The 15,497-nt window shown below is 36.9% G+C and overlaps 1 protein-coding gene across 1 annotated transcript in view; it reads right to left on the bottom strand.

Moving 5' to 3' along the window:
* Positions 1-15,497, bottom strand: part of TMTC3 (transmembrane O-mannosyltransferase targeting cadherins 3) — a 42,343-nt gene that overhangs the window by 21,173 nt on the left and 5,673 nt on the right. The window contains exons 2-5 of the mRNA XM_004602720.2: positions 8,966-9,181; positions 7,680-7,898; positions 5,982-6,081; positions 36-151 (exon numbers count right to left, since the gene is read on the bottom strand). Of these exons, the coding sequence (XP_004602777.2) occupies positions 36-151; positions 5,982-6,081; positions 7,680-7,898; positions 8,966-9,154 (624 nt within the window). The 5' untranslated portion in view covers positions 9,155-9,181. The remainder of the gene's footprint in view (positions 1-35; positions 152-5,981; positions 6,082-7,679; positions 7,899-8,965; positions 9,182-15,497) is intronic.

Below are 15,497 nucleotides of genomic sequence, written 5' to 3'. Positions count from 1 at the left end.
GATAAATAATACAAAAAAATCCTATTTTTTCTTACCCCCTGGGCAATAAATACTTCATACACACAGCAAATTCCTACAACTGTTATTCCTTGTTCTTTACACAGTGTTGCAACAGCCACTAAAAATACCGTCAAAGCAATTGGAGGCCACACTGCAATTTAAGAAAGAAAAAACATAAAATCACACACTTTATAAAATCATAAAGGATATTTTATTATTTAGATACAATTAAAAAACCTTTATATTTGTGTTTTTTTCTCAATTATCTGTAGTTTAAAATTTTTAAATACATTAACATTTAAAAAAAAGTGAGGTTAGCTAGCCTACAGGAGAATTCAGGCTTAATTCATTCATTATAAACAAATTATCACAGTGTGAAATGACAAATACTTGAAACTATGATACAAGATTCTATAGCTTACATCTGTAATGTTTATTATTTCAAGTTGTTTATAAACAATCTGAAACTGAATACTGGATAAAGTGAATTCTTCTTCTTCTTTTTAGAAAGACTGACTATATGGGGGCTGAAAAGACAGTATAGGGGTTAAAGCACTAGCATATGTCGGACCCTGTTAAATTCATAGGACATGATGTCCCAAGCACAGCTGCAAGTGACCCTGAGCACAAAGCTGGGATTAGTCTCCAGAACACAAAGCCCCAAACCCTCAAAGACCATAAACAAATGAGAAAGTTAACAAATATTTGAAAACTATTCTTTAAAATAATGACAACACTGGAAAACTGGATCAAACTAGATCAACTACTGGCTAAACAGAAAGGGACTGACCAACACATTCAGGCATCCCCACTGTTTTAAACTTGATGAAATTTCTAGGTGGGTTCAGCTCTATTTACATTATTTACCTCAACCAATGACCAACTGATAGAAGATGAGTGGATCTACTCCTATGAACCTACCAAGGACTTAACACTCCTTTTAAAGACAAACTAGATGTTACTCTTTTCTAAAATGAAAGTAATAAAGTTTGGTTTTTCTTTTTTTAAATCTCTGCAACTCTTTGCAGAGAAAGCCAGCAGAAACAGGAGCTAACACTTTCTCTTACAGGAACAAAAGCTTATGTTATAGCCATTATTTTCATGTTTTAAACGCTACCTTTCCTGGGTCAGGCAAAGTTTTCCTCTTTCAAGACTTAACATTTCAAAAACTGTCTAATGTATCAAATTTCACTTTCAGAAAAATACTCTGAAACCAAATCAATCATTGCCTGGGAACCATTAATAGTAAGTTAGAATGCTATTTCACTACCTTACACAGGAAGATCTGTAGCCCTACGCCAGCTAAAGGTGAAATCTCTAGGGAGAATAAACAGACAGATAGACATAGGAACTGGTACTGATGTAGGTAGGTAGATAGGGAAAGGCCCTTGGCAATGAAACAGATTAACAAAGCCTCTAGGAGGGAGAATCCTGAGACTGACCCACCTTGTGGATACAGAAAACAGACCTGATAAGACCTTCAGCAGACCCTGAGGAGGTTGGACCCCTCCCCATGAAGTTCCTCAATTCTGTCAACCTCTCCCTTAATCTGATTAAAATGTGATCCAGCCTAAAGAGGACCCAGCCTCCCTGGTAACGGACTTTCACCTGGAAAGAAGCCCCCACGTGAGGGCAGGTTGGAGAAACCCTATAAAAATCAGCCCAATAGCCCATTCGAGGCTTCCTCCACCCTTGGAGAAGCCCGCGTTCTCTCTTGAGCGCGTTACTCCTACTGGTTTTTCTTTTCCACTTATCCCTTCCTCCCTCTCTCAGAAACCTCTGAATAAAATCTTTTACTTCACTGCTTGTCTACTCCTGAAATTCTTTTCCGCGAGCGAGACAAGAACCCAGTTACCGTGGGTCCCGGGTGTTTGAGGCGGTAGGAGAGAAAGTGACCGTCTTTCTCCTCCCCGCTTCATGAAAGTCACCCGTGGGGCCCACCGACATCAGTACTAAGGTTTTGGGTAATAAAACCTTTTCAGAAACAAATCCTGAGCTCCTTTGACATGGAGAAATTAAGGTAACACTGAGAGAAGAGTGAACCACTTTAGAAAAAGAGAAACCTTAGTGTAGGATGACATTACTTTGTCCTTTCCCTCCTTGCCACAAGTAGCTTGTCCCGGTTTTTCCCGGAGTTTAGGTTTACCCCAGTCACACCCATCAAGGTGTTCCCGAATCTTTCCCATCCCTTTGTTTAGCTATAATCACTTCTCCATGCTCTCTTCCCCAAAAGAGTTAATCCTCAGCTTTCCCTTAATCTGACTCTGCTAATTTGTAAGGTCAGACCTTCCTAGGATACTGAATTTATATTATATAAGTTAATATTGCCTTTCCCCTCTTCTTGTGCCTTTTGAATAATTTACTTTAAAGCTATGTCTGTTTTGTATAGACACAAGAAGACAATATTATGTTTTTATAACTTGGGACTTAATTGGCCTCGAATATTATTCCCTCCCGGGCATCTGCTTTCTCCACTTAAGCCTCAGTTGCCCTCAGTTCCTAGCACTCCAAAGTAGGGTCCCTGACGTGGGACGGGAAGGATCCAGGGCAAGCAGTGAGTTATGTGCTACCCTGGCATCAAGATGGGCCTGGCCAAAGTGCCTAATTCTTAACTATAAGTTAAGAGCTTGATCACAGACAAATGCTGTCATGATCCAATAGTAATTATGAGACTGGGACCCTGCCAGGGATAGGAAAGACTGATCTGGCCTGAGCACTGTAGTCTGAGATTGAGATGGCCCCAGGAGAGCAATTCTATAAGCTTTAATGCATCTCTTATTGTGTCCATACAAAATAATTAATATTATGAATTCTTATATGTTTGCTGGCTGAGAAGAGAAACACATTCATGGGACTCCGCCCTTGGGTGGATCCTCCTGCTGAAAGAGAATTAAGTCCTAGGAGAAGCATCCCCTGAGGAAAAGGAACCTTACCCTATTGACGGTGACCACACCTATGTGTATGCCCCAACCCCCTCATGCTAGAAAGATTTAACTAGGCTGGAAGAGTGGGTTGGGGGGCCAGATCCACGGGGCCAGATCCACTGGGGCCAGATCCACGGGGCCAGATCCACGGGGCCAGATCCACGAGAGCGGGAGAGAAGCGGAGAGAGAATGAAATAAGCTGATCGAGCAACCAGTCTGGCGTTCTTCCTTCCGTCGCCTGCCCTCGACTGACGGCACACACAGCGGTTCCGGGGCACGGAACGCGGGCGGTGAGACAGAGCCGCCCGGAGAGCCCGCGAGTGTGCACTCGCCCCTCGGCGAGCCTTAGTTTTTTACACCATAGGAGAATCTAAAGGTTGTGATAAGATATGAAAGGATACCAAGAATCCAAGTCTTTCCCTGCTATAATACTACCTGGACTAACTTTTCTGTTTGCAGAGAAGGCCAAGATAACTTGGAGAAATTATGTAAGACTTTCTCCTAACATTCATTTTGTTTCCACTCTTGAGAAACTGGGACTCTTCCCTCACATTTCTGAGTAAATTTCTTTCAATTAAACTATTTTAGTTCAATTAAAACATAACAACAAAATATGCCAGGGATCCCTGAGTGCAGAGCCAGGATAAGCCCTGGAAATAGTCGGTTATGAGACGAAAGCAAGGAAGGAAGGGAGTAAGGAATGAGGAAAGGGGAAAGAATGAAGGGAGGGAAGAAAGGGAAGAGGGGAAGGAACAAATTAAGAATGAAAGATATAATTACATGAAAGTTTGTTTTATTTATAACAGGGGAATTTTCTTTAACAGGGAAACTGATCTGAGGACTCATGACATAAAGAATGTCAATAGACACAGAATGAAAGACATTTCAAGAAAAAGGACAGTACCTTTGAACATAGGTGTTTGCCCTATTTGAAAAATAGTGAGGTCTATTTAGCAATAGTGAAGAGAGCTAAAGCAAAGATGGCAGAAGGTGAAAGAGATAGACAGAAGCCTTTTCATTGTATTTTATGTAGGTCAATGTTTTCTGTTTTTTTGTTTAAATTTTACTTACTACAATGTCAAAAAAAATACTGTTTTGCAGTTATCTTAGTTAATGCAAGATGGACAATAGCAAAACAGATAAGCTGTTTCTAAATGCCTTAAAAACTTATCTAATTTTTGCAACAGTAGGAGCTATTGGCTACACTTTGGAATTAAGTAAAAGCACAGGGAGATTACTCCAAATGGAGTGAAATGGAGCTAGTAAATCTACAATGTGAAACTAGACTCTGGAGTATAAGTTCTTGACCATCTTGTTGACTGTGTTGCAACTCAGTACAGCATTATGCATAGAGACTGGAACAAATATATGTTGCTAAAGGTATTTGGTTACACTATTTCTTGAACCTTAGTTTTCACATATACATGCAATTAGGCTCCTAAGAATTACCAACTTGGTCTACAGTAAGAACAACACTTAAATAGAAAAGTTCTTCAGTTAAACTCCTGAACCAAATAATAGGCTCACTTTTCTGTAAACTGTGCCCAAATTCTAAAATAATTTTTATTGTCTGGAACTGGTTTAAACTGGGATTGTTAATGACTAATGAGCTAATGTATACAAAGAGTTACTGAGGGTAGGCTTTCACCATAGGGTCTCCATAAACAGTTTATGGGGCTAGGGAGATAGTATATTGGGGAAGGCACTTGCCTTTTACATGGCTGACTCAGGTTTGACTCCTGGCATCCTATATGGTGCCCTGAGCACTGTCAGGAGTAATTCCTGAGTGCAGAATCAGGAGTAACCTGAGAATCAAAAGGTGTGGTCCCAAAACCAGAATTAAAAAACAAAACTGCTGCACTATGATCAACATAAAATTCAAATCATACAGGTTTTTAACAATGTCTGAACAATTCAGTATTCTAGGTATTATTTACAGCAATGCAAGTAAAGTCTCAGTTTTTACAATTTGCAGAGGTACAACCAGATGGAACTAACACTATGATTCCAATCATCCAAGGTACTTAAAAATTTTTGATAATAGTATGGGGTGAGAAAGATAATACAGTAGATATGGCACTTGCCTGGTTACACAACCTACCTGGGTTCAATCCCTGGCATTCAATATGGGCAGCCTAGCCCTACCTGGAGTGATCCTTATTTTGGGGGGCAGGGGGGAGGCTAAAGGGGTGGGAAGAACCAAGTAGTACTCAGAGCTTACTCCTGGTTCTGTACTGAAGGATTACTCTGGTGAGCCCAGGGAACCATTTGGGGTATTGGGGATCAAACCCAGGTAAGCTGTCTGCAAGGCAAGTGCCTGATTGCTGCACCATCTCTCCAGCCCAGGAACGATCCTTAAGAGCAGAGTTAGATAATCCTTCAAAGCAGAGTTAGATGCACTGAGCACCACATTGTGTGCACCTGCCCCCCCACAATAGTATCACATTACATGTTGAATCAGAAGGAAAAGATAAACACTGATCTCATGCATCTATATTCAACAGTGAAACGAAACAAGGGAATAAACCCTAACCCTTAGGCCTGAATTACAGAACTGAGAATATCAAATTTGGGAAGGATTTGTGGACATGGGTAGGGAATAATGAGGTGGACTGAAAAATAACATAAGGGCACACTGGTGGAGAGTCTTGGGCACCTGGGCAGGAAGGTAGTATTAATACTGTTACAGCCGACTTACTTAAATTATAATAAAAGTAAACTACAAACATTAAAAACTGTTAGCCATGGTAAAATATGTAAAACTCTTCAATATTAACAATGTTGTATACCTTCTACATATTCCCATATACTACAAAAGCAGAATAAGTTTGCTTCAACTGTGACAGGTAAGAAGCACTGTGATAAGAACTGGGCCGGAGTGGTAGTACAAGGGTCAAGGTACTTGCCCAGCACATAACTGACCCTAGTTCAATCCCTGGCACTGCACATGGTTCCCTGACACCACCAAGTATGCCCTCTACACCTGACAAAGAAAAAGAAAGATTCGGCTGACCACGTTTTATCACTAGAGAGAAATATCAAGTGTTAGGCATTTACCTATAGAATTATTGGGTCCTTTTGATTTGGTGTATGACAAAAATGCAGCTAAAAAAAAGATAGATGACAAAAGTTCTGCTCTCCCGACAACACCTGTTACCTGAAAGCAAATGGGGCGGGGAGTTCATATTAATGAATAGAGTCTTGAAATTTAACCTACATCTAACAACAAAGCACAAAAAAACAGAAAACTGCTCTAACTTTTCAAGCATATGTTAAATTTCTTAGACATTCTTTGAGTGCCCTCTTGTGGTTAATTTATGTATCTTCTATTAAAAAAAATGACTTGTAACAGTCTTTTTATTATCAACTTTAAAATAATTATACAGAGGAGGTTGCCCCACTAAGGTCAAGGTGCTGTACACCCTTTATGCAGTTTCTCCATCTGACTATAACTATAATAAAAATATCTAGAACACAATTTATTGTCTTGGGAGGCCCCCTGCAGGAAAACTTGGGGGCTACTCCTGGCATGGTGCTGGAAGGTTTCTCAGTGGTCAGGCAACCATGTATTGTCAGAAATCAAATCCAGTCCTCCAGATGCTAACCCTGGAACATTCTATACAGTCTTAGTGTTTTTCATTTAGAAGAAAAAAAATGTTAAATACTGACTATTTTCTTAAAATGCAAGTGTTTTTAAAACCAAAGGTAGTAAGAACGCAATGTTTTAAGTACTGTCATAATAAATAGTAACATTAAGAAAACAAACCTGGCACACTTCATTACAGCCCACATACTAAGACAAACAACTTACTTGGGGTGTACAATTTGTCTTCCTTTACTTTACGGTCTCTCACTGTATAACCATCATAAATTAAGCTATTTATTAATTCACTAAAATAAAAAAAATTAAAAGTTTGAAATCTAAACATTCAAATGTAAAACCTGAAAGTCTCCCTTTAAGTATTTTGAACTGACTATAATTTAAAAGAGACTATCAGTTTGTAAGGATATGTAAAATATTTGTCCAATTAGATTTGTCCAAAACTTTCAAACTAGAGAGATATGGGAGGCCCCTGAAATTCATGCATTTTTAAATATACAGACTCTTGCTTACACTTGAAACCTTGTAAAAAGAAACAATTGAACTAAAGTCCCCAGGAAAAATAAAATTATATTTACCAGTACATTTTTGTAGGTAGGGGATATTAGGTTGGCAACAGCAAAGAGAGTTTACAATTATTAAATATCTGGCAAAAGATAATATGTAACTATTATCATTTATTAAGTCTATTTAAATCTGTTCACATTTTGATTATTACCTTTAAAATAAATTTTCTTTTAACTATTTTAAGTCTTTATTGATAAATAGTAACAATTAACTGTATACTAGCTGCAAAACGACATGTCAATCAATCAATATCTAGTATCAAAACATGTTAATTTAAACATTTTCAAATACTCGAAATCACAGCCATTTTTTTTTGTTTGTTTTTGGGTCACACCCAGCAATGCACAGGGGTTACTCCTGGCTCATTCACTCAGGAATTACTCCTGGCGGTGTTGGGGGGGACCATATGGGATGCTGGGAATTGAACCCGGGTTGGCAGCGTGCAAGGCAAATGCCCTACCTGCTGTGCTATTGCTTCAGCCCACAGTCACAGCCATTTTATCTCTTTAAAAGTAGAACTATTATAATCACCTGCAGACATTGTAAAAAAAACAAACAAAAAAACTTTGATTTATACTTTTACTTACTGCTTCTGTGTGTACTGGGTGCACTGCAAAAAGTAAAGAAGCAATCATACTGCTCCTGTTGTCCAGGAAAAGTTTGCAGACTTTAAGAAATATCACACTAACCACAGCATGAAAAATCATATTGAGGAGATGATATGACATTGGTTTCAATTCACTAAGCAGGTAATTTAAGCGAAATGTCAGTACTGTGAAGGGACGATAAGATTTGTGGCTTCTCTCCTAGAAGAGGTACATAAAGAAATCATTGCACTGTTGCACTGACTATTGAAAGTCTACATTTGGCTAAGAAATAGAACCTCACAGTGATTCATTAATAAAAAAAGAAACAGCAGGAAAAAAAAAACCCTCCAAAAATAATACAAACACAACAGCTTCTGAATCTGAGTTTTCCTATTTCCTTAGTCCAAACCCAATGCACTATGTACATATAATAATCAGAGAATTAACAGTAAAGGAGGAACATATAAACTATTTTTCTTCTGATGCAAGGTTTTTTTTTTTTTTTAAAGGCTGGTCAACAGCGGCATTGGTCTAACTAGAGCAAATAAATTCTCTCCAAAGCCTGCATTCTAATTTCTAGGACATGCATTTATATAATTATTAGCTAGATTTCAAAAGAAAATAAAAAAGCAGAATGCACACCTGTACAGCTTACTGTCTCAAGGAAACTGTACAAACCTAAATACTTTAAACTCTAGACCCCCTTACAGAGAGAGCAATACAAGAACAAAATATAGATTTTCTTCATAAACTAGAATCTACATTTAACCAGAGTATAAGATGAAAAAACAGCACGTTTTTTCAGAAGCAATTTCTTATGTCTTTTCTAGAAAAAAAAAAAAAAGCCCTAACATTACATACTTTTTTTGGGGTGACATTCCATATGTTTTACTGAAACTTATTTAGATGTGAGACATGAGGGAAGAGAAAGAGAGAAATATGTGTTCAAGAAAGAACATAGGCTTCTCCAAGTGAAAATAGGCAAGCAAAGAAGGTGTGAGAAAAAAATGAAATATAGAAACATTCAGGTAATATACATGTTCAAGGGAGGACACAAGCTTGAAGAGCAAGTCAGTATATTCGTTTTACCTCTATAGTCTAATATATTTATATTGAATCTGTCTGTAATTTTAAAGGGTTAAGTATGCCACAAGTTGTCCTCTCTTTTGCCTGACTCACATAAAGCGTATAAAGAGAAAAACATTACAACCAAGAAACAGTTATAACTAACACATTTGGCTTTCATACACATAAAGTACATACATAGAGATGTAATATATATTTACCTCAGACATGGGGGTTCCCCAGAAGTCATTCTGAAATAAAGTCTTTAAAGGTGTAGATGGATGCAGGTCTTTATTATCTAGTATTGCTGAAACATCATCAAAAACAAAACCACAGAAGAGGCTGTTCCAATAGCAGGCAGTAACCACACCTATAATTAAGGTTACTTCTTTGAGGTTAAAATCAGCCATCTTCTCTTAAGCAGTTGCAGACAAAATCTGGGGATAGGGGGAAAGTAATGAAGATAAAATTAAATGAGCAATTCTTTTTTCTCAAGTACACACAATTTTAATTTAAAAAAGGAGCATACTAATCAAAATAAGTAAACTAAATTCTAATTCTCTGAAAGAATTAATGCTTCAAAGTTCATTCAAATTCATCCACCTTAAGATACATTTGATGACTGACTAAAAACAAAATTAATTGCTTCTTTTATTATTTTCATACCTCTATTATGGTTCTTTGTCATATCACTTAATTTTTGGATTACCTGGAAAACTAGAATTTAAAACTGTCACAAGTATACACTTTATTTGATAATTTTTATTATCTTGCCAGGTCCTTAATGCACATTAATATTAATGCATGACCTAAATTTGGGTTCCTTTATCACAAAATGACAAATAGTTTTAATCTAGAGCAAGTCTTCATAAAGTTTTCACTGAGAAATTTCAATGAATCCTGCGTAAATATATTTATAAAACAGGGCTATAAATCAAAATATTATTAATACATTATAAGCATATTTTAAAGTACGTGCTTATGGGTCACAGAGATAGTGTACGAGATAAAGCAGTGTCTTAACCACTGCTCCCAGTTAAAATCCCTGCTTTAAGCCCTGGCACCACATAGGGTCTCCCTAAAAGCACAGCAAGGGGTCATTCCTGAGACAGATCTGGCTCATAAAACAAAAAGAACAAAAAGCAAACAAATGAAAAAATCAGATTTTTTCTGGGCCACCCTCATATAGGACTGTGACCCACAGTTTAAGTAACTATGATCTAAAGAATGGGTTTCACACAGAATTTCATAATTATGTTACTATTTTAGAAAGCATTCAATGAGAACAGTTTAGAATAGAAAGAACTACATTAACTGAAGAATATTGAAGAATTATGCCCAAATAAAATCAAGGCTGGATGGGAACATCCAACTTTAAGAAAACAACTGCGGACTACCTAGAGTGGTGTCATTAATATCATTTTAGTGTCATAACTTGTGAGAAGACAAAACGATGGCTCTGGAAAAGCTGTTCATATACAAATTGCCTGAGCCTGTGAAAAATGTTAATTGCATGGCAAAAGAGACTTCACAGGTGTGATTAATTTGAGTACTGTGAGATGAGTAGATGATTCTGAATTCAAATTCAAAGACAGCTCAAATTCAAAGATGAATTTTTTATAAGAGGAGTGAGCAGAGTTGAGGAGCAAAGGTCAAAGTGAAAGGATGGCAGGTTTGGCCACAAGACAAGAAATAAATAGAAAGAAACACTTTTTTTAAAAAAAAAAATTACAGCTTCTAACAATACTATAATCCAGCTGACATTCCAATTTTAGCCTATTTAGGCCAACTTTAAACTTTCAGAATTATAAACAAGTAATTGTTTTCAAGTCACCAAAAAGTTTGTAGTCATTTGTTATAACAGAAATAGGAAATACATCACTCAGAGAGTTAAGAATATTTGAGACTGAGATATGTGTAGGAGTTGTTGCAAATCAGAGAGTAGGATAGCAAGTGAGCAGAATTAAAAAATAGAACGATGAGAACATCTCTGGCAGAAAAGCTGCACTGAACACATGTGATGCATGTCTGATCCCTGGTATTCACCTATCTTGTACCAGCAACCAAATGAGTGAGCAGAGCAACCATGTACGTAAGAGTGGACACTGCAATGATGCAGACCTTCCAAAAACAATAACAGGAGTAGTGTGGGAAGGGCAATAAATTGTTAGCCTCAAGTAAGGATACGTAGATATTTTACAAGATAAAAAACGAGTGGGTGGCGCATATAGACCTAGAACAGAATGTAACAGATTTTAAGAAATGTAAAATCTAGTCCAAACAAAATCCAGAAAGGAAATTAGCCTTGGAAGTAGTAGTTTTCAACTAAGAGAAAAACTACTGAAGGCTTTATTTCAAGCCTTCATAGCAGAGATTTATCATCTTTCTAGGGTCTGAACTTTATTATCACACAGAAAGTTTATAGTTCTTATTTAAGGATAGAAGAGACTGAATGGTATTTGTCCCAGCTGTTTGCCAAACACATACTTAAATGTTGAAGTGGAAAAAAAAAGAAGAAAGCAAATGAAAGGTACAAACTCACAAGAACAAAGAAAATGAGAGGAAATGAGGGAAATTAGAGCATTTTCTAAAAGCTGGGAAGGCAAAAGTTTTAGTGACTCAAAAAAACTAAAGAAAGTAAATCCTAAAATAACATCAATCTCAAGAATAGGTGTTAGAGACCTCAGGAAATAGAGACAGGAAAAGATATAAACATGTGAACATTTAGATTTCCCTCTCCATGGCATAATACAGAACCCTCCCCCTTAGAGCAAAGCAACCACTGGAAATTTCCTCTCTAGAGTAAGTGAAACAGGGCATCTGATACAGGGACCTAAGTGAAACTAATTTAAAATAATAGAAAATGAAGGTTAAAAAAAGTGTGTACATGTATTTAATCTCGCTTGTATCATCTGTGAACAAAAATTTTGTAAAATTTCATAATGTTGGTATAAAAAAGGAAATCTTAAGAACACCAGAGGCACAAAATACATTAAAAGAAAAACACTTTTATTTTCATTACTTTCAATGCTTTTAACATTGGTTGCAACATTCACTGTGAAATCATCTTCAACAAGGTAACAAAAGCAAAAATTAATAAATGGAACAAGATGCCCTAAAAGTGCTTCTGCATAGCAAAATACACCGTCATCAAAACAAAAAGATAACTCACTAATGGGAGGATATATTAAAAATAATTTATCTGATAAGAGATTAATATTAAAATATGTTAATATTAAAATATTAAACCTCACAAATCTCAACAAGAACAAGCCACACTGATTAAATATAGGCAGAGAATCTGAACAGGCATTTTTCCAAAGGGCATTCAGATCCAAAACAGGCTTAGGAAATATTCATCATTTTTAATAAAAAGTGAATTATAAAATACAATTATCACCTTTTAAACTATGACAATGGCTGTCATATAAAAGAACAGAAACAATGAGAAAGACTAAAATCTTATAAATTACTGGCATAACTGCAAATTGATACAACTACTAAGGGAAACACTATTGAGCTTTCTATAAATAAAAAACCAAAAAACCAAAAACCCTAAGAACAGAAATAGATTAAAAGGCATCTATTCTACTTTTATATGTCTATCCAAAGGACAGTAACTTAATAAAGTGACTTTAGAAGACATATGGATATCTACGTTCATTGCAATATTACTTTAAATAGCAGAGATTGGGATACAAACAAGTTAACTGCTCATCAAGTGAAGATGTGGTACTGGGGGAATGGAAAGAAAGCAAATCATGTATTCTAGCTCTGTTACATTTGCAGGCAGAACAATAAAAAATTTGAAACCACTGTCCTACAGGCAATTTACTGTAGACTAACATTTATTAAAATTAAAAAATTGGGAGGTGGCATGCCGGCTGTACTCAGGGCTTACTCCTGGCTCTGTTCTGTGATTAGTGATTGCAGGCTGAGGGAAATGACCATATGATTGCTGCTGGGCACAGAACCTGGACCAGCTGCATGCAAGGCAAGCACCCTATACAGTGTACTATCTCCTGGTCCCTGGAGACTGAAATTTAATATTGAGCATGGCTGTACTTATATACAATACTATTCAGAAATAAAAGATAAAAGTTTCCCATTTTTCACAATACAGAAGTGAAATAAAAAACAGGCAATGTCGTACAACTGCACTTAGGTGGATGTTAAAGGAAAAAACAGAGAAGCAAACAAATCAGTTTCTTCAGAACTGTATGATAGTTCATGGAAACTCGACTTTTGTTGGCTATCAAAATGTATAGACACTGAATTCTGTTTTATTTCTGAAACCTATTATAAGCTAATTGTACACCTGCTACAAATCACTGTTATTTTATTAAAAAAAATGAATTACAACCACTAGAAATAAAATAGGTTCCATACTAACCATTATAAGTTCAATCTATGGCCAGATAGTATGAGTTCAAGGTACTTGCTTTGTATATCTCAGACCCACTGGTTCCATTCCTGGCATCAGAAATGTATTGCCAGTAGTGGTCCTTGAGCAGAGTCAAGAGTAAACCCTGAGTACCACTGCCTGTTGTGGGCCAAAAATAGAAAGAGAAAAGAATCTTAGACTTCAAGATTTCTAAATAGTTAGGCAACAAAAAGTTATAGCTACTTTAAGTGGCAAAGCAGTTTTATTATAGAATGCAATTAGACACTGAAGTCCAAAACAATATAAAAAAAAACTTTGAACTTGAGGGGCTGGAGCAATAGCACAGCAGGTAGGGCATTCGCCTTGCATGCGGTCGACCTGGGTTCAATTCCCAGCATCCCATATAGTCCCCTGAGCACTGTCAGGAGTAATTCCTTAGTGTAGAGCCAGGAGTAACCCCTGTGCATCGCCGGGTGTGACCCAAAAAGAAAAAAAAATAACTTTGAACTTGATTAATTTGGAGAATTGTTTTAAGGGTTGCACTCATTGCAAATGAAAAAGTTGGTTTTTATCGAACATATTTCTGGTCCGTTTCTTTACCTAGAAACAGTACCTTATATTTTTATCAAATAGTTTAAAATGTTAACACTGAAGCAGAACAGAAAAAAGAAAGGAAAGTAACAGAGTTCACTTGATCATCATAGTCAAAGACCAGCCTCTCACAGGTATTTGAGGGTTCTTTGGGGACAAAAAGTCACATCTTCGGTGACTGACATGTTAGGTTCCTTGATCCCTAATCTTTCTTCATCAGAAAGAAGATTCCTGCTGCCTCTGTGGAAACTGAATTTGCAGTTTTTCTTTGCAACCACTAGTCTTACCTCCAAACTATACTCATACAAGTAGCTTTTAGGTACAGAACTTCAGATGACTTTACAACTGACAAGTGAGCTCATGAGCAATGAGAAGAATTAGTTCATTCCCTTTCTTGAGATACAAAGTTCTTGGACTATCTTTTTATAGTCTATTATCTTGGTCCTTCATAAACCTTGTATGGGTGAGGAGTTTAAAAAATATCTTAGCTTTTATCAATCTTCAAATGATTAGCATTGTAGTCTGTTTACCATTCACAAGGACTATTGTTATGTTTAATTTTATGTATCAACCTGATTAGGCTCCAGTAGCATTTAAACAGGAAGGCTGCCATGAAGGTATTTTGTAGATATGGTTAATCATTTAAGTAAAGGAGATTGTACTCCATGTTTGGATCTAAATCACCTTAAGAGCAAAACTAAAGTTTGTGAACTTAGTCTTATACGCGGGGAGCTTCTTTTCTTTTCTCTTCTACTTTCCAATAAACTTTTCTACTTTCTTTTTTTTTTTTTCCGGGTCACATCCGATGATGCTCAGGGGTTACTCCTGGCTCTGCACTCAGAAATTACTCCTGTTGGTGCTCGGGGACCATATGGAATGCTGGGACTCGAACCTGGGTCAGCCGTGAACAAGGCAAATGCCCTACCCGCTGTGCTATTGCTCCAGTCCCACTTTTCTACTTTCAAAAAACAAAAAACAAAATAAAAAAACAAAAACCCCTACAGTTTGCTTGAGAAGAAATTCTGCCTCAAAACTATTTAAGTACTTCTAGCCTGCAGAAACTCAAGTAAAATCAAGTTTGGAATACCAGTCTCATAATCCCATAAACCCACTGATTATCTTTAGTGGATAAATACATAGTTCTTCTATTGGTCTGTCTGAGGTTAGTATATGTTTCAAGTTATCCTTGTTGGTTAAGGTTAGTTACCTAAAAGATAGGGACCTAAGCTTGCAAAGCCTGTCGTCCCTGTTTGTGACTAGTAACTCAGAGTGAACTTCTTTAGTCATCTGAGAACAGGAGGTACTGAAGGGCAAGACTGCTTATTAAATATTTTCCACTAATGGTCAAACATAACGATTAGATGTATAGCAGCATGCTTAGCTGATGCTATGCATATACAATCCAGAGCACAAAGCAAGGAGCAGGCAAAGAATACTACTGGGCCTGGCATAAATGACTCTGCCACTTTCAATGAAAGACAATCTCAAAATCTATTCAAGGGAAATCTATGGGTCAAGATAACACAAGTTTAGAAGACTTTCAAGGGACAGCATTAAAAGAGAAAGAGAGAGCTAGTTCTCATGTGTGCCAGGATCTCTTATGTTCCGCCCATAAGAACTATGTAACTTAAGGGCATAGATGGAAGGAGGCATGAGTTATTGGGGGACATTACCATAACAACATAGAACATCACTGTTAAATGTTAGTTGAGGGAACAGGATGAGTGTTTTGCACTCCACCCAACACAAACACAGAGACATGGACAGACAGACAGACA

This window comes from Sorex araneus, chromosome 10 (genome assembly GCF_027595985.1).
Source record: "Sorex araneus isolate mSorAra2 chromosome 10, mSorAra2.pri, whole genome shotgun sequence".
In the NCBI taxonomy this organism is placed as follows: Eukaryota; Metazoa; Chordata; class Mammalia; order Eulipotyphla; family Soricidae; genus Sorex; species Sorex araneus.
Note: the sequence above shows the minus strand (reverse complement) of the source record. Positions and strands in the feature narration are given on the sequence as shown.